Below are 24,643 nucleotides of genomic sequence, written 5' to 3' on the forward strand. Positions count from 1 at the left end.
GAAAAGTTTCATATTCAAATTGCAAGTCAGAAACAGAAACTTTTGGTTAATAAAAACCAGCCGGTCCTCACAATTTGAAAAGCTGGAGCCAACAAATGTTTTGTATTTTTGCTTGAAAAAGTGACACTGTTGCACTATAACTAATAATTATTTCACATGTATTTTCTTAATAAATCAATTATTTGTTTAGTCTATAAAATGTAAAAAAAAAAACATAAATAGTGAATAAATTCCTTGACCATGGTGATGTATTCAATTAGCTTGTTTTGTCTGAATGAGTCCATAATCTTAACAATATTCAGTTGACTGGCATGTACAGTATGACAGGAAAGCAACAACTCCTCGTGAGAACCTGCAAATATTTGACATTTATGCTTGAAAAATAACCGACGAGATTAATCGCTTAACAAAATACTTGCTGTTTAAGTTTCAGTGCGTATATATGTACATACACTTGGTGAAGTGTATTGAGAACTGCTTCACAGGGAGTTACTTCACATTAGGGCTTAACAACATGCAAAAAAAAAAAAAAAAATCATATCGTGATTTATTTTGGCAGATATTGCGACTGTGAAATGAGTCACGATTTCAGTTGGAATTTCCTTTTTTTGCATTTCACATTCACTGAAAAAAACATAGAAATGATGATGATGGGATTTTTGTTGGGTCTTGCACCAAACAAGCATGTTCCTTTACATCTGGAGAATATGTATTTGTAGGCCGGGTGCATCTCTGTGGCACCACAATGCTTCATTTATTTTCTGTTAGGACACATTAAACCTTTTATCAAAAATAACTGCAGCTCTTGTGATTTGGATATTGCTCTTGGCCATATTGCGATTTCAATATTATTTTTAATAATTGTTCAGCTGTACTTCACATCATGTGACTCAAGTTCTGGTAGAGATGGGAGACAGTTACCAGTGTAGAAAACAACCAAATTTGATCAACTTGTATTTCATTTACACCCAAAAATGTGCCATTTAGACATAAATTTTAATGAGCTACGCCAATGTACCTCAGTGTCAACGAGTGTCATGGATGGCATCTGTATTTGCATAACCTCACAACCTTTGGGGTGTAGGGTTCCTGAGGTGTCGTTAATCAGACCTGAGAGCTAGTTCACTTTAGCTGCGTCTTCCTGCTACCATTACAGAGAGGGTCTTGTGTCTGCAGCCACGAGCGTCTGCTGTGTAGGAACAGAACATCACTGTACAGTGTGTCACCGCGTTTCTGGACGGCTGCCAAACACTGTTTATAGCTTAGCCGGGGTCAAGTTTGACAGCTCTAATAACCCTGAACGCACTCACCGTCTAATCCATAAAAGGCTTTACAATCAAAGCCGAGAATGACTGGGCTGCCTCTGTGTGGCAAAATACACTGGTGTATTGTGTCTGTCTGCTTGTCGGTCTTGGATATGTAATATTATGCAAAAGAAATATCAAGAGGTTGTTCTGTTGTGTCATGGTTTTAGACCTGCTCACCCAGAATTAGCCGGGGACACAAAAAATCGCTCCTGACACATGCAAAATTAAAATGCACTCCCTTAGATTTCACACTATTATTCTGCACAAGCAAGTCACACCACCTCGGGGTTGCAGTTGTCAACCCTGCTTGTCTCATCTGTAATCTCTTTCCACAGAGCATTACATTCTTTGCGTTCTATATATAAGCGGTGATAATCAGTGTATTTTCTCCTTTTGTGTGATTTCAGATGCCCCCTCCACGGAGCAGCAGGAACTGTTCACCCAGAAACTCCAGCAGTGCTGCATGCTCTTCGACTTCTTCGACTCGGTGATCGATCTAAAGAGCAAGGAGATCAAGAGGGCGACGCTCAACGAGCTTGTGGACTATGTTTCCACCAACCGAGGGGTGCTGGTGGAGTCCACATACCCGGAGATCACTAACATGGTGAGGACACAAGCACGGAGTGCTTAAAAATTTCAGTGGCCGCTTGAGATTTAGAAAATAAACTCTACATTCAGAGCCCAGAGTGACCACAGCAGCAGTTAATTGTTAAGTCATGTGCTATTATTAAACAGCAAAGAGATCTCCCCTGTGTGTCACTGTAACATCCTGTGCACTTGTGCAGGATTAAAAAATGGAGGCTGATCGTTTGTCTAGACAGGGTGTGTCACGTCGGCAGCACATGAGGAACATATTACCATCTTTATTCAAAACTATCTACCATACCTTTTTCAATGTAAGCATAAAATCCACAGCGCAAACATAGGAACAGCCCAGTGTTATCGGCGGTGTAATTTTAAGTTCTCTGTCTACCTGTCTCTTTCTTTCCTCCTCTGACTTTGACCCACTGCCCATTGAACACCTTGATACATGGTTTCATGAAATTGGATTTAGATTTGTCATTGTCTCCAACATTGCCCAGTACAAACTGAATATCGGTCTCTCACGCTTTTGATTATTCTTTTTTCTCTACAAAACATGTTGTTGAAAGCTTGTACAATCAAACCCACTCATTTTTCTAATCATAGCCACAATACAGGGAAAATACCGTTGACCTTATAGATGCCTGTCAGAGGTTTGAAGACCACTGCACCATTTGTCTTAAACTCATCACCAAACCTTTTCTCGGTGTAACATTAATCCACTGATTTTAAGATTGAAACCAACTTCGAACCTCATTTAAAACCTAGATAGCCTACACTAAGCTAATGCTAATATCTACCACACGAGACTTGCTGTGGCTTTTTCACAACAAAGCCCATACACTTTCTCTGTGCTGGTTTGCTCTCTTGTCTCAGTGCTTTTTCCAAACCTCCAAGAAACGGCACTTTTCTGTGGGGCTGTTTTAGTATTGCAGGGCACATCACGACTTCCCCAGAGATTTTTTTTTTTCCCTACACATCTACTAGAAAACATTCCTGCACACTCTCTTACCGCTAGTATATTCATTTATTTACGAAGTTTCAGTCTTCACAACCTTCAGCAGCAAAGTTTGTGCTTTGCTCTGATGTACCTACAGCACATTGAAGTGTTCTGAGATGTTTTAAGGAGTTTTTAAGGACATCCATTAGAAAAGAAACAACTTTAAAACACTTGCCGCGTTACTTGAGTGTCACACAAACATTAGAAGTCCCTTTAGATCCAAAAAGAACCATTAGATCCAATATATATTCAAACGCCAGGAGTCTTCTCACATAATGTTTGTGGCGGTTATTATTTCCATGTTATTAATTCCTTGTTCCATGTTGCTGCAAATTTTGCAAGTGATAGACACCTGTGTTAATTGTGGCGGCATCCTTGTCTGGTGTGAGAGTTATCTAAACTCTGTCATCGTCTATTTGAGTCTGGAAACGCGTTGAGCACTCAGCACACATGGGAAGTGACAAACTGTAACTTGAAGAGTCCCATGTAGGGATGAGACGTCACTACATAAATGATGTTAAGTCATATCTTATTAACATATTATCTGGATGTACTGTACATCCATGAGCACATTCACCAGAAAGGTCAGAGTGCAAAGGCTTCCAGTGACTAACACTTTGGCTGCTGCAGGAATCTTAAACACATGATAGTCTGTTTAACAACCAACCCAAGCTCCTGCAGGGCGTCACTGACCAACATGGTATATAGATTTGTGTTTGTGTAGCAGGTGCCCTGAGCAGCCTAGTTTCTTCCTACAGTGTAATAATGACTCATGTGCAACGTTTAGAGCACAGCAGTCAGTACTGTTTTCAGTGCTGCGTCGATTCACTCCACACTGCAGATTAACATGATGGAGACAAATGAGCACATCCACAGCTGAGTCAAGGAGTCTTTAGATTACTAATGGACTGTAGGCAGTAATCCATGTCAGACCTTGCAACTATTGATTTAGGATTCACAGGGTATTTGCAGGTCTTTAAAAGACTTAAAAAGCATCGAATTTTAAGGCTTCCCTCAATAAAAGGCCATATGACTGTAAAAAAAAAAAAAGGTATGCAATTGCATTTTAATACAGACAGACAAATGTAGTGCTATTATTTGTTAACGTCCCTCAATAACAACCAGCTGTGACATTCAGCAAACGGCATTTTTATGCAGCTGTTGTGGGCTAAATGATATTTCCTGGGTTCGTTTGTCTCAAAACTACACGTTGTATGCTGCGTGAAGTGCAGATGTGTAATTAACTCAGCGACTCACAAACAGGCCATTTCCAGTAAGATGAAAGCCATAAACAGTGACAGTGCTTCAGTTGTAATGAATAACGCCAAAACAGCTGGCAGTGTAAGCTAGCTTCAGGGAGGCAATGGAAAAATAGAATACAAGGGTAAATAAGAAGTTGATGGCAAACAGTGTCAACAAACCTGCATTTTATTTCAGTGTTTAAACTGATGCAGCATCTGTGTTTAAGACACAGTGTGTGTTAGCAATATACTGTACCTTGTTATTGTGCCAGTTCCACCCTTAAAGCAACTGAACACACACAACAAGGACATGAAGTAATTTAGATTTGGCTCAGAGAGTTGTGGCTGCTCATGACACCAGAAAGTAAATAAATACCAGAAATCTACCTTATCTTTGTCAAGAGAGAGAGAAAACAAACGCGCATACACTCAACAGAAGAAAAATAAAAATAAAGGCTATTTTTCAAGCTGTGTCTTATTTTATGTTCTCAATGACATTTATATTCTTAATGCCATCATTTCAAAAGTCTGCAGAGTAGCAGAGCGAATTTTTCCTAAATATAAACATTGGACCTTGTGGTAAATACAGGACGGATAAATGGGATTTTGTGCTCTGTCTGCAACATGGCATGGTAAACTTTCTAATGTGCCAACACAGGCAGCAAACATAGCAGTAAATCCTTTGATGTCAGCACTCCAAAGTCATAAAAATAAAATCACATTAATGCAATCACATTAACCAGAAGCAAGAGACGTCTGCTTGTAGTTATTTTTTGGTTAATTTTGAATTCATGACTGCAAATTAATTTCCACGTGTGTGTTCCATTGAGTAAAATATCGGAAGCATTTGAAATTCTGCTTTTACACTTTCTCATTCATGACGTGGCAGTCTGAGCAATCCAAGACACAAAAATGAAATCAGCAGGACCATCCAAAACTGAAATGTAGTGACGATTGTTTCATCACAACCAATAAAAGATATTAGATATTGATGTTAATTTAATCTAATCACTTTCTGGTTTAGATTAGTTTGATATTTCTTTGAAGAATTACCAGGAAAAGTCAAGAAAGTAAATCTACTGTCATTGAACACATGGATAATGAGCGACTTAACATGTTGTAGCTTCATCATAATCATCTTCAGGGACCTCTCGGGCTGCCACACCAGCAGGTTAGCAGGTCTGTTACCTTGAGTAGTGTAGATGCCTGACTCCGGCTGGTCCATTGTCAGCGGTCTTTCTTCATAATCTCGTATATTAGATGGACGCAGGTCGAGCTCATGAGGCAGCCCAGTGCAGAGCCAAGAGTGTGTACTTACAGACAGGCTCCTGAATGAGGTTAGACAAATAGCAGCTGCACTTTCAGAAAGCTGGACTGATAATAGCTCTCCCAGATACTCCATGCTTGGCATCACATGATAATGAAGAGGTGAGTGTTTAAAGTGCAGCCCATTATTCTGGTGCAGTGAGGGCCGCTTTGATCACAGGTTGTTAGGAGTACAAACAGCCAGGTTTCTCATCTGTGTAAAAGGACGTGTTGCTGACTCTATAATTGGCGCCACTAGTATATTATAGAAAATCACTTCTTTAAAATGATTTTTTTCCCCTGATTTCTTCCTTTTCTGTGTCGGGGATAAGAGTAAGAAGACAGCAGGGTTAGCTAAAAAAAGAGCATCAGTGAGCTATAATTCCCCTTTTATTCGCTTTAATTCCCATCCTTTTTTATCCTCGGTAGTGCTACACTCCAAGCTTGTATTTTCTCTCCATCTCTCCCCCTCCCCCTCCTCCCCCTTTTCCTGTCTCATCCTGTGCGTTGCTAGGTGTTGGTTGCTACTACCGTCACCCTCAAACTGACCCCACACACAGCTACAGCCTCTCCTGCCATCAGCGTGCCCACACCAGTTTCCCTTCCAGCGCTGTCACTTAGGAACAGCCCTTTTTTTTTTTTCTTTCCTTTTTTTTCTTTTTTGAATCGTCCCACATCACCATCACACACACAAATCACTGTTTACTTTTTGCCACACATGAAAATTTCTCACACGCCTCCCCATGTTTGTCATCCTCCCACAATATTTTCTCATGTTTTGTCCAACTGAAGTTATTTTTCAATATTGGGAAGTGACTGGGGGAATTAAAGGTGCTCATGTTGTGACTTATATAACGTATATAGCCTCTCATGATATGTAGACAGTGTAAATCAGAGGCTGTAGACCAAAGAATAGATAGATATATAAAGTCAATGGTTGCCCCTCACTAGCAATACCAGGCCATATGTGGTTCAGACCATTGCCCTGTGTGTGCCCCTCTGACATCAGCCCCATCATTATATCATTTATTATTCATATTTGGTACAAACGTTCACCTGGACACAAGGACCAACTGATTAGATTTTGGTGGTCAAAGGTCAAGGTCGCTGTGCCATAGCTCAAGAATTCACTCAGCAATGATGACAAACTTTATTATTATTATTTATTATTATTTTACGATTCTGGATAAAGTAGTCTTGAGTGGCGGAGGCATACAACCGCGAAGCAGTAATTCTAGTCTTGACTTTGTGAGTATTTGAACGCCTCAAGCTAAATGGGCGCCACAGTGAGCCGCAGTGTCCCACCTGGCAACCTACCCTGTGATGTGAGTCATCTGATTCCAGCTCAGCCACTGACGTGCCTCATACCAGGCAAAACACACAACACAGTAACACACCACAGAGAGCTCATAGAGGTTTATTCATCTGCCTCATTATCAGCATCTGCATACGTCTGCATAGTCTGCAGATGATGAAGTAAAGCCATTACTGCTGTCTGGGAGGCTGATATCGTATTACATTTGGTAAAAACACATTTTAGTGTAAACACGTGTTATAGTTCCATCACAAGAGACAAGCCCCATAGTCTGCTCAACGTGCCTATGCCCTGTGTTTTAAACAGTGAAGGGGACTTCATTTGTGAGGGTGTTACCGGTCAGACATTGAAATACAATGCAGGAGTTGCATCATCTGAGTTACAGACTAATAAATGTAAAGACTTGTCAGACGCCAAAACACTGCACAGCGGCTTATAATGGATTTTACAACTGTTTTTCACTGCAGCGATTATTGTATCTTTCCTCACAACATCAGCGAGGTAAACAGAAGAAATGTGTTTTTCACATTACAAAGATTTCCACCACATACAGTATGTGTGATTGTAGTGCCTTGCCCAACTTTCTTGCCAGGCGAACATGCGTCGGCACCGCTGCCTCGACGGGCCGGCTGGATTGGTTTTCATGTTCGGCATGATGACGTTTAACGTCCCCGAAAACATCTGTAGCGTCATTGAGCCACTTGTTAGCAACCGGTCTTTGTTAAGAGACATAAAAGCTTAAAGAAATCACGACTGGGGTATTTACTGACATATTTAATGTTGTATAATAAAACATGAAACTGTCTTGAGCTTTTGTTAACCACAGACCTTATTTCAGCCATATAACCAAAAACCCATTCAAAAGCCCATAGACTAGGGGACGAGGGAACTGGAAGTGCTAAAATGCTAACTGATTTCCACGTTGTAGGACTCATCCCAAGTAACGAAGTGTCCTTCCGGTGACGTGTGATAGGCCTAGTTACCCTGAATATAACTATTGACTTTTACATGTATTTGTGGGTGTGTGGGGAATGATTATATGTGCAATTTTATTTTATTTATTGTCACAAAGTGCTCCTAAATGCAACCAGCCAGAACAAGTGAATTACTCTGTGAATAATAAAATAATAAATCATGCAAGCAGTCGCCAGGTTCTGTTACTGTTTGGCTAATGTATGCTCGATGTAAGCGATTTTGAACATTGTAAAAATGTTGTTTCCAGATGGTATTTTCATCAGCTCAGAAACAGCTGCACTACAGTTTCAGACTTCTCTAAAATAACAGGAAGGCCACAAGCAGGCAAATAACAGCTCAGTACAACAGTGGTGAGCTGAAGGGCATCTCTGAATGCACAGCTCATTCAACCTTGAAGGGGATGGACCGCAGCAGCACAAGAACAAGCCTGGTACCATTCCTTTCCATTAATAACAAGATCAGACTAATTGTCATGTGAAAATCGAGACTCTTCAAAATACTTTTTGTCATGTCACTTTTTTTTTTTTTTTAGCCACGGGGGACAAAATCGACAATCCCCCTCCAGCGAAAAAATGTATTCAAAGGTGGGCGTTCAGCCAACCGAGTTAAACAAATTGAGTGACGACCCTCCATCATTTTAACTGAAAAAATATTAATGAGGGAAATTTAAAGGGATATATCCAGAAATTTTACATCAGTTTCTTGAACAATTTATCCCACTGCGGAGCAAAACAGGGACTGAGGAGCTATTTGAGGGCTGCGCCGAACGTAGTGGCCACGAAGCGAATAACGCATCATATTGTATTAAGAAATCCTTCATTACAGGGCTTTAACACCAAGTTTGCAAGTTCAACATAGCAGAGGCAAATTTAAACAAGTTACAAGTATGATGGCCTCCATAACACACTGTATGTCCAGAGGGATTCAGGAATTGACAGGAAGCCCAAATTATGATGACTAACTGAGGAAAGGTGGACAAGTTCAGGATCCCTCCTAAGGGTTTACAGAAAAAATACATGATAAATGATAAATGATACACAAAATCAAATTTATTCTTCAGACTTTTTTCTAATCTTTTTCTTTTTTTTTTCAAATTGTCTTTTAACTACTGAATAAGTTTAACTCTGCAGGCTTCCAAATATAATCTGAGAAGGAATAAACTTGCTGCCTGTGATGAGGGGTCGCAAGAAGACATAGTTTTGTTTTAAGAAGTCAGAAGGTCAGAAACAACTGCTGTAACTCTTCTCTCTGATCCTTCTGGGACCTTCCGAGTTAAAAATTTCCAGCATGGTAGAAAATATCAGAGTGGATACCACAATAATTTACGCAATGAGTCAGCCTGTAGTATCCTTGTTTGCTGCTTTTGTATGGGTATCTGCTGGTATAACCCACGAATCCATCTAGAATCGAGAGTTGTTCACAGATCTTGGGCGAGCGTTTAAAATTCCTTCGCTGCCTTCCTCTCCCATTAGTGTCATTTGGATTTTCCAGCTGCCAATAGGTAATTTGATGTTGTCTTTATCACGTCAGCATGAGTGTGCACCCAATCACGTAATGCCAGCTTTTCCAGCTCGCCACTGCTGCGTCTGTGTGTGTGTCACTCTCAAATTTACCATGGCTAAAAATAACAAGGTGGGACGGAGGTGGCGGTGACCTGTCTACCATGATTGTCTTTGGTGTGGAATTTTAATAGGGGGTTACAGCAGATGCAGAATCTGTAATGGTTTTATTTAGCTCCTTTCTGTTTTGGTGACCATATTAAACATCCTCAGTTAAATGTAAATATGATCAGACGATGTCCAGACTAAGTTGCCCTCCACTCCCAATTATCAAGTGTGTTCGTATTATTCTTCTCCTGAGTTATACCAGAAGTTTTTTGAAGAATTCAGAGCAGTGAATTCATTTTGTGTCCAGGTTGTGTAGAGGCGGGTTGCAGTTTACACTACGCATCGATTTGCCTCTCTCAAATACATCTTGACCCGCTGTGCCTACATTTATTTCACCTATGGGAAAGTGTAACAGCTGCTTACCACAAAACATCTGGTCATGCAGCTCAAAATGGGGATTACAGCATCTTTTTGGTTTTTTGCCTCAGGTACACACTCAGTAACTTTGTCTAAGTTGTTTGGCTTTTCGGCTAATGAACTGTAACCAAATTAATGAAGAGGTTTCAGTACTCCTCATTCACACTACACTACAATATAGTATGTGGTAAAAAAAAAACAAAAAAACAATTGCAAGGCAGGGTGTGTGACTAACGATGTTGGCAGCCAAGCAGAGACGTAGTTTTGGAACAATGCTACAAGCAACTTTTTTTAATTAGAGGAGGGTGTGGGGGCCTGGAAACCAAATCAGATTTGACAAAACAGCATCTGGTCGGGGGAAAAAAAAGTCAGCAATAAAACTTGATCAGCTTTCTACCTATCATCATGTTTCTGTGTGTTGAAGTAAAGGATCACTTGTTGATCATCTGTGATTAACTGTCGGTATCTGTTTTCCCGACTGTAGGTCCTTCCATGCTCTCCTGGGATGTTAACCCCCTTCTCTCTGTTTGTATAATAAATCTGACTCTTTCCTTCCTTTTCAAGATCTGCACCAACATTTTCCGGACTCTTCCACCAAGTGAAAACCCTGATTTTGACCCAGAGGAGGATGAACCCACTCTAGAGGCTTCATGGCCTCACATGCAAGTAAGAATATGATCCTTAAACAAGTCTGTGCTCTTTAACATTTACATTACATCATTATGTGTCAGAGTATCTCTATTTATTTTCTTAATTTTCCTTTTATTTCCCAGCTGGTCTACGAGTTTCTCCTGCGTTTCCTAGAAAACCCAGACTTCCAGCCCAGCATCGCAAAGCGCTACATAGATCAGAAATTTGTTCTGCAGGTGAGTGAAAACACTTTGACTCATGATAATGAATGTGTCAAACTATCAGCAGGTTTCCAAACACAACATGCATCATTGCAACACATTCTATTTATACATTTTTATTGGGTTTTCAAGCATCTTCAAAACCACATGATCACGTATACCACCCATCACGTTCCCTGGAGAACCGGCCAACACACAAACAAACACTCACGAACAGGAATCAAAAAATCTTGCAGCTGTTCCAAAGTTTGGAACAACAGAAGCCGGGGTGAGAAAACAGCTGTCGGGGATATTTGCTATATTAAGATAATTGTACAGATTTCTGTCTCTTCTTGAAGACATTTCATTCTGTTGCGCTCCGTTGTAACGATCGAGGAAGTTGGGATCTGAACACCCAACTCCTGAAAAAGTTACACTGGCAGCATAAGAGAAAGGTGTCAGTTAGAGACTTTAAGATAGATTTCTGGTAATAACATTTTCTTATTACACCACATTAGGATTACAGCAGTCGCCGATTGAATAAAAGCACATGCATCAATACATGCTTGCTTGTTAGCAAGAAGAGAAACGTAATGCTACAACAGTGGCAGTGAAACGGAAGCCATTTTTCCTTTTGCCATTTTGAGGACAGTAGGACACACTGCTTTTTATCCTCCTAAACTTAACAATGAATAAATCATGATAAATGATCCACAGCCAATACTGATCATTTTTGGCGTGCATTGCAGATGGCATATATTATATCAGTCTCACACACTTTGTAAAAGTTCCACACGACCAACATGATGTTTTGTTTCTGCGGCATGTCGTGCGCCGGCGCAGTGAACAAGGTGTGAGGAATAACTGCACTACACAGCACACAGTGCTTCTCTCAGCCGCAGACACCAGAGTATTTACCACAGGACATTGACAAATTGTAAAAAGTGTAAGTTAACAGATTCCTGTTGTGATATCTTCAAATGCCGTGTATCGTCCAACAAGCAGTTCAAAACCCAAAGATGTTTTGTTTTACTTTAATAGGAAGGTAAGAAACTATTCACATTAAAAGTCATTTAATTGTTGACAGCTCTTTTTGGATTTGAATTTCTGAATGTATTAAATACATTGTGATGTGTTTTGGGAGTTCACCATCCTACGTTATGCTTTGTTGAATGAGTCAAACCATTAATCCGCTGCAGCTCGTCTACATCTGTCCTGGCTCAGTACCCACCTACCTCAGGAATGCTTCGCTTCTTGTGTGAAGCTGCAGGGAGAAGCAGCAGCAGCAGCAGCAGCTAACAGGGACCACAGAGTCTGGAATGTTGGCTGGGCCACATCCAAGGTGCCTGGACCGACTTTCCATGATGTTAGTGTGTCGTGGGGAAGCTTTAAATAGCCGCCCGTTGTTTACTCTTCAGGGGGAGAGAGGCGAACTGTGGTTGGAGCAACGGGAACAAGGTGGAGGTTTGGGTGGCAGTTAAGGAAGGGAAAGAAGCCCTGTGGTTAAGTTAACTTAAGTCACCGTAATACACACAGCATAGACATGAGATGCACACACCACAGAGGTTAAAGCACTGAGGGGAGCAAGGACAAGCATCCTAAGAGGAAGTAGAGGTTGTGACGTTTTCTCAAGGACGTTTTTACAAGCCTCTACTTCTGTGCATCTGTTGTCATACTTTTTTCAATTCTTATTGGCTCTTTGCACCTCAGCAACCTACTTCCCAAAGGCAAACCCTGTGGAGACCTTACTCATTACAAGGTGTTTGATATTTGTACTGTACACGTACAGTATGCGTCTCTGTTATTGTGTCATTGTCTCGCAGCCCACTCTTTTTAGTAATGGATGTTTTGATGTCAACTTTGATCTAATCATCTGAAGCTGTGAAGCTGTAAACCTGTTCTCAGTGTCTACTTCAAGCACATTCTTTGAATTCTAGCTGGGAGATGCTGTGAATCGATAAGTAAGCTACATGTAGCTGTTAGCATGTGGAAGGGATCACAAGGAAGCAGTGACTGAAGAAGCAAGAACCAATATATACGGTATATGTTTGGTAACATCCCTTTAGAGTGACTCGCAGTGCAGCTCCTCAGGACCAAGCTCATTACCGGTTTTCTGCCATACTCACTAGTTACTGGCATATTTTTGGGCCTTGAATATGTAGCTTTTAAAACTAGCTCTGGTGCTGGTGATCCTGCTGCAGAAAACAGCCCTCAACATGGGAAAACAACCATATGTGGAGCTAAGAGCTGAACATGTGGTCAGACACGTGGTCGGGGAGTATTTTAGGCTGTTTTTTTTTTTTTTTTTTTTTTTTTTTTTTTTTTTTTCCTGTCAGGGAGCACTGGTAAAGTGCTGTGGAGTGTATCTGCATCTGTGTGTTGACATGAGGGATCTGTTCCTTCTCAGTTTATAGTTTATTTTAAAATATTTGATGCATTTAAATCCATAACTGATTCAGCACAGTGCAAGAAGAGTTTCATTAGTCTCTGTGTAATGGACATTATTTGACAGAGTTGAAATGATCAGATTCCGGTCGGTGTATATTAGGTCACTTTGTCACCTGTACGTATCTCTGTCCGGTCGAGATCATACTGTATGAGCCAAGTGTGAGCAGGGTGTAAGTGTCTGACATCCTTGTACTGATTCTCACATCCAACCACCAAAGACGTGTAATCACAAAATCAAATCATTTTATGGTCAGTTTCCCAATGTATTTAGGTCTCAGCACAGTTTTAGCATCAGGCTTCGTGCAGCGCACATGACCCTCAGGCTTTAGTGTGACATTGTCCAGTCAGTGTCAGTGTGAGCCTGAGGTTTTATACGTAAATAGAAAACTGCTTCACTTGAAAGTCATTACAGTCAGGACTATAGTCATGAACTGCACATGTGCCTTTCTTGTTGTTGTCACGTGGTCACACTTGTTGCCCTGTCTGTATCTCAATCAAATTTGGTGCACATAGGCTTTTAATCAAGGTATTACTGAATTAATTTCAGTAATGACCTCATTGTTCTCATAGTGGATAATCCTTTTATCATGAGCATGAAATTAAGGGATTGACTTGATTGCATATGATTTCCAGGAGTAGGTTTATTTAACCATGAAGGAGAATTGTTTTCTTCTTCATTTTTGTTTTAATTTTTTCCCTCAATATGTCTGTGGACCCTTTGTAAGTAAGTTGCATTTATATTTAAATACAGATGGATATGTAGCCTGGTAAAAGGTAAAAGTCGTACCATGACCACTGGCTTATTCAGGGACATGTGCATGTCGGGCTCCGGAGAAAACTCGAATCCTAGCGTGACTTGTTGTGATTGAATATTGACATTACCTCAGGCACAAGCAGCATCTCTGAATTATACTCGGGCAGCTTTGTGTTTATATCCCGTTTTTTGCTCATTGATTAACTCCTGAACGGTCAAAACTCATCTCTGCTCTCAGTTCTATAAGGATGCAAACTTCACCAAATTTACCAAAACACTTAAGTGTAAGAATATTTTAACAAACACTTTCCAGTTTTCTTCCCTTCTTCTACATTTCACTTTCATGAGTCAATAAGTTTATTGTCTTTCTTTCAATATTGATTAATCTGCAGATTCATTTCTTGATTCATTTATAAATAATTTAGTCTATAAAATGTCAGAAAATGTAAAAAAGAAAATTTCACATTTTACAGCTGTTGTCTGCTCCATCTTTCCGTTGTTTTTACTATGAGAGTTTGAGCTCATTGTTTACCTGGCCAGCCAACAACTTCACCGCCTGGGTTCACTCTCACTGCTCTCGTGGTGTCATATCTCCGGACACAGCAGGAACCTGCGGCTCTAAAAATGATCTTAAAATCCCAGTGTGCGCCGCTTGCTCAGCACCAAATGACTGATAGATGCAGTTAGAGACTCGCTGGTGGAGCCTTTTTAAAGCTGAAGAGGACGGGAGGCGGTGAAGAGCAAAAAAGAGTGAACACTGGATTTAACAATCATTAGGTGCATACAAACACAACTCCAAATGAACGATAATGTTTCTCTCTACGCTGGATGTGTAAATAAGCAACTGTTTGTTAACTATGTTCACAACTTAAGGTAGCTGCCCCCAAGTGGTCAGAAATATCAGTCATTGCAGTTTAAAATGAGTAGAAAAGGCCTCCTTAGTGTGGTCCTTGTGGTCTTGTCCTCTTCACTGTTTGCCTAAATGGTAAATGGACTTGCTCTTATACAGCGCTTTTCTGACCACTCAAAGCGCTTTACATTCATACATCACACTCATACACTGATGGAACAGCCATCAGGGGCAAATGTGGCGTTCAGTTTCTTGCCCAAGGACACTTGGACATGCGGCCTGGAGGAGCCGGGGATCGAAACACCAACCTTCTAATTAGTGGACGACCCGCTCTACCTCCTGAGCCACAGCCGCCCAGAGAAAATCAATATCACAATATGTAATCCCATCGCCCAGCTGTGATTCAGTATTCAGGGTTTCCCGCAGATTTTTATAATGAAGGACCCCCCCCCCCCGCGGCATGAATTAAAGAGGCCTGCACTAACTAAAAGAAATTATTACATTTTTATGAAATATGAAGCATTGAATAAATCCTCTAGTATCCTCTAGAGATGAGGTGTGTCAGAATCTGACTTCAGCTCAGCAGGTGATTGATTAATCGATCACGACGTACGCTGGCTTTGCATTAATTAATCATAGCAGGATGTCACGTTAAGTCCCTCTAAGTTTTAACAAGTTGGGAAAAGTAGAAGCAAACAGACCAGAACAGATCAGTCACAACCTCCAACCAGCACTTAGCAGCTCAGCCCATTCATTTCCTGGGCAAACCCTCAATACGTTACAGTAGTTACTAAAGTATTTCATAGGAAATGGTTAAAGATGAAACTGTGTACATGTCAATCCCATCAAGTCAAATGTTTCAGCGGTGAACAATAGCATTGAACCGCAAGGTTTGTTATATGCGAATCTACTCCTCATCGAGCTCTCGTCTTTCCCAGGTCATCAAAAATATCACAAGTTCTTACTTTAACGTGTCAGGACGTAGATGTGTAAACAAAGGATTTGTCCCTGCCCCAATTCCTCATGAGTCCCCTGGCACAAATATTGCATCTTGCAGTTGTTTTGTTGACTTTTTGTTGTTGACAATGTTTAAGGAGGTCGGCCATTTTTGTTGTTGACGACAAACTGATCACATGTTTGAATACGTCATCTTTTTTCATGTCTGTGGTGTCAGAGTGAGATGCAAAAGAGAACCCATCCTTATTCTTGGTTCATTTAGCTATACAGTAAAGACACATGATAAAGTATTTGATCGTATTTGATTTTATTCACTTTTTAAAAATTTCTTTCAAATGAATCAGGACTGAGAGAGTTTGTGTTTGTCTTTTCCTCTGTCCTCTCAGCTCCTGGAGCTGTTTGATAGTGAGGACCCAAGGGAGAGGGACTTCCTGAAAACCATCCTGCATCGCATTTATGGAAAATTCCTGGGATTGCGAGCCTTCATCAGGAAGCAGATCAACAATATTTTCTTGAGGTGAGTAAAATTTTGAATTGATTCTGAAAAAGTTCAGCAGAAAGGTTTTTCTTTCTTTTCCCACGTATTTCTTTTCCTTTCCTGAACAAGAGGAAAAGCACTTTATTTGCTGATTGTTACATGGAGCATATGTTCAAAAGCAGAAATAAATAACCTTTATAATGTGGAGTCGGACACTCGGGAGGTTTCAGTCCTCCTTTTCCTTCAGTCATTACCGCCACTCAAACATCTGAAACGTACAACCTTAAATACACACATCATGTTGTCCTAATATTTTCTTGTGTGTAAATATTGTTTACGTTTTTTAGGCCTGCTCCGCTGTTGGTCTAGTTTGCCTGATCTTCACAGAACTTCAGATGCTGGAAACAAACAGGAGACTTCATGGTTCCTACTTTTGTTCCTGAGTTTAGTTCCTTTGGTTCCACAGTTCCCATTTGGTTTTCGACCTGCGCAAAAATAATGGCCCCTTGTCCCCCAGTTGTGATTTTAAAAGAAAGTTCTCAATCTCTTTCTGATCAGTCTCGGGGAGACGCTCTGTTTCACTGAAACATACAGTGAATGCAGCAGAAAAATATCTTCCATCAACTCTATTAAGGTTTGGTTTGGAGTTTCTGGTCCTGGTTTTCAGTTTACTCCATTTTGCATTGAGCCATCTAAGAAATCATCACATTCATCATCACATTACGAGGCTCAGACAGATTCAGGGAGCAGAAATATAAGTGCAGATGGAGGCAGCGTGCTGAATCTTTACGGCTCCCGTTGCTGCGTGACAATGAGCTTTAGATGATTGAAACAGGGGACACTTGATGTCGTTTCCAACAGGCAAGGTGGCAAAACGGGTGCACCCACTTTGACCATCTGCCACCGAGAATAAAAATAGTGCCACAGTTGTCAGGCTTTGTCTGTACATACCATGGGTGCACAGCCACATGGAAATGGGTTACCAAACAGAGGAGATGAATGACGTATGGGTCATTAAGTTAAATAAGATCAGCAACAGTCAGTCTTTTAGTCTGAGTATGTTTACATTTTCCGAGTCGCCTAACCATTTGTCACCTATTTCAATGAGACGTCTTATCAGTTAGAGAATTTACAGATTTTAATCCTTTGGTCTCAAGTGATCCCAGTTTCCTAGAGGCTCGACTTTTTTGGCAGCTCAAATGCAGACAGACTGTCACATTTTTTTTCTTGTTGGAACAAGTAAAACTTTTGTGGTTTTGTGGTCTGCATGTGTAAGAGTGTTGGGACACCAGTGAAATCTCATATATAAAACGCAACTCACAAATCAGGGTGACGATATTTATAAAAAAAAACAAAAATAAAAAAAAGAACACAGTATTGGGAGCAGCCTGGATCAATTGTTCTGATCATTGTGCTCTGTTTTTAGAGCCGTTATGTCGTGATGTGTTTCATAATTTCTGTCGTCAATGTGTTTGTTGCTGTTGCAGGTTCATCTATGAAACGGAGCATTTCAACGGCGTGGCTGAGCTGCTGGAAATCCTGGGAAGGTGAGTATTGACGTATGGTGACATAAAGTTGGTCATCACGTAGATGTTGATCATCAATAAATTGTTTCAGTTTTTCAAGCCAAAATGCCCAGTCATTTCTCTAGCTTCAGCTTCTTCAGTGTGAGGATTGAATGTTTTCCTTTGTCATTTATAAACTGTGAACTGAATATCAATGAGTTTTGGACTGTTGGATGGATAATCTGAATGTAATTCCTTGGGCTCTGGGAAATTATAAAAACCGTTTTTTATAGACTGTACGATTAATTGATTAATTAAGAAAATAACCATCAAATAAACGTATCATAATAGTCATCAGTTGCAGCCCTAATGTAACATAACATCACAACATTACCCTTTTGCTTTTAACACTGACCAGTCTTGATTATTTTTTTCGTGTGAATAAAATGTCAAGCGTATCTTTTGAGGCTAAACATGTTGGGTTGTAAAATATTGAGTGCATTTATCCACAAAGAGGTAATATTAATTGTTTTGACTTCTTCCAGTGGCATTTGGCAACATTGACATTTTGTTTTATTTTAATCACACATTCTCCAAAAAGTTTTTCTCAATTTTTAAGTTAGATTTGAGATGAATTAGATAAAGATTTAATCATCCAGGTCTTTATTAAGTCTTTATTCGGTCCTGTGTTTAAGGTTTTAAACGGGCTTGTGCGGAACGTCCTGAAACGCTCTCCTCCTCTCATGTTGGAGCTGTTATTGCACTGAATTCCCTTCTTCAGGAGCTGAATATTCACAGCTCTGCTCCGGTCCTGCAGTGTTCAGGTTGTGCTGCTGTCTTTCAGTAATCTCACATTGTTTCTGTTGTTTCTCTGTTTACAGTATCATCAACGGGTTTGCGTTACCTCTGAAGGCGGAGCACAAGCAGTTCCTGATGAAGGTGCTCATCCCGTTACACACAGCTAAAGGACTCGCCCTTTTCCATGCGCAGGTAGTAAAAACTCTCTTATGTCTATTATTTTGGCTGGATGTCCTGTATCACAACATGTTTGTTTGTTTGTTTTTTAATCTTCATTTGATTTGTTTATTTCAAAACAGAGAAAAGATTTGATATAATTTATAACAGCTGTTGTTAGGAGTTGTTTTTAGCAGGATTGAACACTGTCATGATGTAATCTCAGTACTGTAGCACCGTCTAGTGGCTTTGAAATGAAAATGCACTTCATTGATTATCATGATGTTGCAATGTATTTTCAACTTAGCACAGTGGAAATTAAAAAGATGATCATACGGACCAGACTATTTGTACAGTCACACATTTTTTGTTTTTTCAAATTTAAATAAATGAATGGATATTATATTAAAGTCTCAGCTTTAATTTGAGTCATTTTACATCTGTATGAAAGGAACTGTGTGGGAAGTACAGCCCCTTTATAGTTTAGCGGTTCAAAAATAATTAGACAGATACATGACGTCAAAAATCATCATATTGAATATTCTATAGAAAATCCGTTGACCTATAAACATCAGCAGACTCTTTGTATCTTGTCTGATGATGCCTTCCCACGTCCACCTCCGTGTAAACGGCAACTCTCAGCTGGTCTGGTCTGTATGTTTCCATCCCAGATGTGTATCTAACAGCTAAGGCAGTCATCATTCTAATGTAGTGTTATCAGGTTGATGTTGTTATTTTTTGTGTCACTCAGCTGGCCTACTGTGTGGTCCAGTTCCTGGAGAAGGATCCTACGCTCACTGAACCGGTACTTTTTTAAAAAAATTTCTTTTATTTTTATCATTCCTCCCACTCAAAGCACAAAGCCTCAAGCACTAAATTAGTCTACACCGCAGGGAAATTTTTGTGGCTGCTAGCAACCACGCACTCAAACAGACTGTTCTTTTTTTTTTTGACATTAAAGAGAAATTCTCAAGAAATGTTTATCTGTGCAGGTGATCCGCGGGCTGCTGAAGTTTTGGCCTAAAACCTGCAGCCAGAAAGAGGTATACTGCACGTCTGTGAATACACCACACACTTACCAGAGGTGTCGACCAGATTTTAAGGCTCTGCTTCATATTCTGCACCTTTTTTAATCCAATTAGGTGATGTTCCTCGGTGAAATTGAGGAGATTCTGGATGTCATTGAGCCAACGCAATTCAAGAAAATCCAGGAGCCGTTGTTCAAACAGATCTCTAAATGTGTGGCCAATCCACACTTTCAGGTAGGGCTAAAAACACACCAACCAATCATTCTACGACCTTCGTCTTTTGTAAATAGCCCTTTTCAGACAAGGACCACATGCACCTACCTGCGCACGTTGGTAACATTTTACTTTAGCTCCCCTATTTAGCATTCATAACCAGTATATAAACATTTAACGATAATGACAATTTTACACAACGTGGAGATGAAAGATCTCAACGAGAGGGCTGCTTATGTTTGATCAAAGGTAGTTTATAACGTCAGACCACGCTGGAAACCAGAAGTGTTTATAGTTACAACCAGACACAGAGGCGGAGTGAAAGAAGATGATAGAGAGCAGGGAAGTGTTATTCAGATAAGCTGATAAACGAGAATATTTTCAGGCTGTCTCTCCTGGAAGACATCCATAGTGTTGCATTCAGTGTTTCACATGAGAGGCATGAGAGAGATCGGTGTGAATGTCTATGATCGTCAGTTTTGGAAAATTCCAAAAATGTCCGGCCCCTTCCGAATCTGACCTCAGAAATGTGTCAGGGGAGGGGGTTTCCTTTGTTCGACCATCCAGCCTGCAGAGTATACTGGCGGCTTAATTACCTAACTACCTAATAATTACTGTGTTAGAGCTTTTGTCCCGCACTGCGAGTGACTCATTCACCATGCTTCAGTGATTTCATTTTTATTTTGTTCCCGCTGCGATAACTTTTATGTGACTGGTGAAATTGCCATCACATTTAAACAATAAGGTCTGAAACGTCCCACGTTGCTTTTTCATGAGTGAAGCGTGTCATTAACCAGCACGGTCCTTCCTTCAGCCCCGCCTCACTGTTTGACTACAGTCCTCCTTACCCCTCCCTCTCTGTCCTCACAGGTAGCAGAGCGAGCGCTGTACTTCTGGAACAACGAGTACATCCTCAGCCTCATCGAGGAGAACATCGACAAGATCCTCCCCATCATGTTCGGTAGCCTGTACAGAATCTCCAAAGAGCACTGGAATCCGTATGTACTCTGAAGCCGGCCGACTAACTTCACAATCATCCACATGCAGGAAACACACATCCACCTCACATCCTCTTCTGTAAAAAGGAAACCTGTCGTATGATGGAGACAATCTGAGCTCAAAGGTCCATTGACTAAAGATGCAGCTCTCAAACACATCTGTGAATCATTAGCTTGTGGCCCTGCTCAGCTCCCATTATTGTATATGCATCGTTCCCAAAGGTCAAGAGTCAACATCAATGCACAGAAACCTGCTGTGTTTGTATAACACTGCAGTCATATGCTGCTCTTGAGATTATGTTTACCCATACATGTCGCAGATGTATAGACGCCACCATGATGATATGTCCGTCGTTTCTGCTTCTAGTTCTTGGACGTAATTGCATCAGTTGCATACATTTACCGTGTTACTCAGACAATAACGGCTCCTCAGTTACTGTATATGGAGAGTCCATATTAATTAATGTGTTGTATGAACACATGCTGCATGTTGATGCGGAAACATCAGCTGAATTAACGACTGCTGGCAAAAATAGTCACGGCTGGGTTTTTGTTTTGTTTTGTGTTTTTCAGAATTATCCCGGCACAAGCACAGAGATAGAACATGTACTGTAGTGTTACAGTGAACAGGTTTTCATCCTGGAAATTCATTCCTGTGTTTTGTGAGGTGTATTTAAAGGGTCACTTCGCTCAAATTACAACAGAAAGATTTCTCAGTTAAAACGCAACACTATCTGGTAATGCAGATGGTTGTAGTCTCATTTGTTTTTTGTTAGGTTTGAAGGTTTCTGCTGCCACATGAACCCAGTGTAGGTGAAAGGAATTACATTTTAAAAATTTACATTTACAGGTTTGAGAAATGTCCACTGCTATGTGTAATGTTTCTTACTGTTACTGATGGCAGCGTCTCTCTGCTGTGTTGCAGGACAATCGTAGCTCTGGTGTACAATGTGCTGAAGACGTTGATGGAGATGAACTGCACACTGTTCGATGAGTTGACTTCCTCCTATAAAGCAGACCGGCAACGGTGAGTTACAGACACAAAATCAGTGATATAAAATCTTGTCCCTTTTGGCATTGAGTGTAAAACAATCACAGCGCTGCCAGTTCTGCAGCAGAGATTAGTAATGTCCTAATTTATACACTATAACTAACATTTTACACCATTTTACAACATATCAAACCTTTAAAGATGTAAAAAAATGTATTCAAAGTGTGTGTATATATAAAAATATATATATATATATATTTTTTTTTTTTTCTTTTTTTTTGGAATTAGTTTGTGAGACTTTACATTTGTTATTTGGACATTAGTGTTATATTTCTGCTCTTTTTGACCGCAGCTGCTTTTTAATTGGCGATGCATCAGCTGTCTAGGTCAGTTTTCCATGGGTCTGTTTAAGGTCAGGTCCAATATCCTGTTGTGAAGACATGTAGTCTGCAGTTACTGGAAGTTGTTTAGAAAAAACACTATGTACCCTTAATTATGGCTCACTCAAAGCATGTCAAAATGCAGAGTCATATTATTTTTTTGGTTTCCGCTGGTTATTTTTTTTTTAATGCAAACAAATAAAAGTATTCAAACGTTGTCCTCCACAGGGAGAAGAAGAAGGAGCAGGAGAGGGACGAGCTGTGGAAGAAGCTGGACGAGTTGAGGCTCAGCGACACCACTCTGGTCCAGAACAACAGCCACGGGCTCCTGAGTGTCCAGAACAACAACAACAACAACAACAATAGTAATAATAATAATAATAATAATGACAACCAGGACAAGAGCATTGATTCTGCTGCTGCCGTCACCACAGACGACAAAGAGCCTGACGTCAGTGTGGCAGCCAGTGAGAGCACCCCATGTGCCAAATGACAGCGGACATTGTTTTTTTTAATTCCGTAACGGTTTGACGCCGTGTTCAGGACCGTCAGGGGAGGATTAACGGAGATGGAAAAACACAAATTACACCTCAGCAGTATATTACATCTACTTAGAGTGACTTAGAACGCCAGCAATTCTTTGGCAGAAAAAAAAAAAAAAAAAAAAAAAATTATATATTTCAACTTAAGACTATTTTTGGATGTTACAGTGTGGCAGCAGTATATTGTTTTTTTTTGTCTGATCAAAGATTTATCCTTTCACATTTAGTTTGTTAACTGAAAATGATTTTATTTGTTATATTCATTGTATGATACATGGGAGGGGAGAAAATGATTATGACTTGAATTTAATGTTTCCGATCGTGCTGCACTTAGACGAGCTGAATAGCTATTTAAAGATGTCTATTTTTTAATGTGCTTTTCCTTGTTGCTGCCAACACTTGGGTGCAAAACCTTAAGGAAGAAGGGAACCGCAGACTATGGGAGTATTTGGGGCAGATGGGACCAGACGCATAATTAGGCATTTAGTGTCCATTAATGTGTAGTAAAAGGGCTGTCGTCAGGAGCAGAACAAGCTAGAAGACAGATTTCTTATGAAAGAGATGAACGAGAGATGCATGGCCAAAAAAAAATTGCATTGTAAAGAAAGATAATCCCACATATGGTTTGATATCTCCATGAATCACTAGTTGAGACTGTGCAGGTAAAACTGGTTCACAATTATTAGGGTAAATTCATATTTGTGAGATTATTTTTGTGTTTCAGGTGTAGGTAAACTTTTTGTCTGGGTGAAAACATGAAGCTAATAGTTGTAACACAACACCTGCATTTATGAGATTATTTACACTAAAGTATTGAGAGTATCTCAAAGAATGAAATGGTTTTTAGCCTCTCTTGACTTAAAGGAAAAGTCTGACATTTTGAGAAATACACTTGTTTGCTTTCTTGCTGAGAGAGAGATGAGAAGGTTGACACACATACACATGGTGTATAGGGTGTTAAAGGAGGAGCTGGAAGGGAGACTTTTGTTACTTTAGGACAGAGCCAGGTTAGCTGCCCCCCACCCCCACCCCCACCCCCAGTCTTTATACTAAGCTAGGCTAGCCAGCTGTGGCTTCATATTTACCTTACAGACCTGAAAGTGGTATTAGATCTCGTCTAACTCTCAGCAAGAAAGCAAATATTTTCCAAAACAACTGAACTATCTGTAAATGTAAAAAAAAATGAAATAAAAACATAAGAGACTTAAAGTACTATATTTTTCCAGAGTATTGACAAGGCAAATATTTTTGAATGTTTCACTTTGCAGATGGATTATGATGCAGGATGTGCTTGAGTGTATATTTGATGAGTGCATATATGTGTATATGTTAGTTTGGAGGCTACTTAAAGGGAAATGCCACTCAATTTAAGATTTTATGTACAGTATAATGTTTCTGTGGTCTAGGAAAAGTGCAGTCAGTGCTTATAGGAACATAAATGTTTCTCTCTCCAAGCTCAAAAGAAAAGACACTCTTGCCACTACTCTTACCTGTTTATTTTTTACAGTACACAGGAGGTGGATTTTGTGTATCTATGACATCAAAAAACCCATGATATAGTGATATCATGAAAATCAATGCTTAACACCAGAATATACCACAAGATTGTTTACCATCAATGCCTGTTCACCCTCCAGACTTTATATAACCTCACATTCACTTTTACTCTCCATTTTCTGGTGTTGGGAGTGGAGAGATATGTCCATTAACTTAATCTGACTGCCATGGATCATAGCGATGACCTGAGAATTTTTTTTTTTTTTTAATTGAATGGTGTTCCCTCTGAACCCGAGTGTTTGCTCTCTTACTTTTAAGTTCATATTTTAGGTCCAGTCTTTTCTGATGCCTTTCTGTCAGTACAGCATTCCAGCCTCTGTGACGTTAACACACTGCGTGGGGAACCTGTTTTCTAATCGCAGATCTTATTTAGGTTTCACCATCAAATAAAGTCTTCTCTATCTTTCTA

General features: G+C 40.0%; 1 protein-coding gene across 2 annotated transcripts in view; it reads left to right on the forward strand.

Moving 5' to 3' along the window:
* Positions 1-24,643, forward strand: part of ppp2r5a (protein phosphatase 2 regulatory subunit B'alpha) — a 41,163-nt gene extending 16,520 nt beyond the window's left edge. Inside the window, exons 2-13 of one of the 2 annotated variants that reach the window (XM_022766759.1) lie at positions 1,715-1,911; positions 10,314-10,415; positions 10,523-10,615; positions 15,975-16,105; positions 17,554-17,613; positions 18,453-18,561; positions 19,277-19,330; positions 19,518-19,568; positions 19,668-19,787; positions 20,637-20,764; positions 21,690-21,791; positions 22,364-24,643. In XM_022766759.1, the coding sequence (XP_022622480.1) occupies positions 1,715-1,911; positions 10,314-10,415; positions 10,523-10,615; positions 15,975-16,105; positions 17,554-17,613; positions 18,453-18,561; positions 19,277-19,330; positions 19,518-19,568; positions 19,668-19,787; positions 20,637-20,764; positions 21,690-21,791; positions 22,364-22,628 (1,412 nt within the window). In that variant the 3' untranslated portion in view covers positions 22,629-24,643. The remainder of the gene's footprint in view (positions 1-1,714; positions 1,912-10,313; positions 10,416-10,522; positions 10,616-15,974; positions 16,106-17,553; positions 17,614-18,452; positions 18,562-19,276; positions 19,331-19,517; positions 19,569-19,667; positions 19,788-20,636; positions 20,765-21,689; positions 21,792-22,363) is intronic. The other variant, XM_022766768.1, reaches the window with a different exon arrangement.

This window comes from Seriola dumerili, unplaced genomic scaffold (genome assembly GCF_002260705.1).
Source record: "Seriola dumerili isolate Sdu_G_001 unplaced genomic scaffold, Sdu_1.0 BDQW01000025.1, whole genome shotgun sequence".
In the NCBI taxonomy this organism is placed as follows: Eukaryota; Metazoa; Chordata; class Actinopteri; order Carangiformes; family Carangidae; genus Seriola; species Seriola dumerili.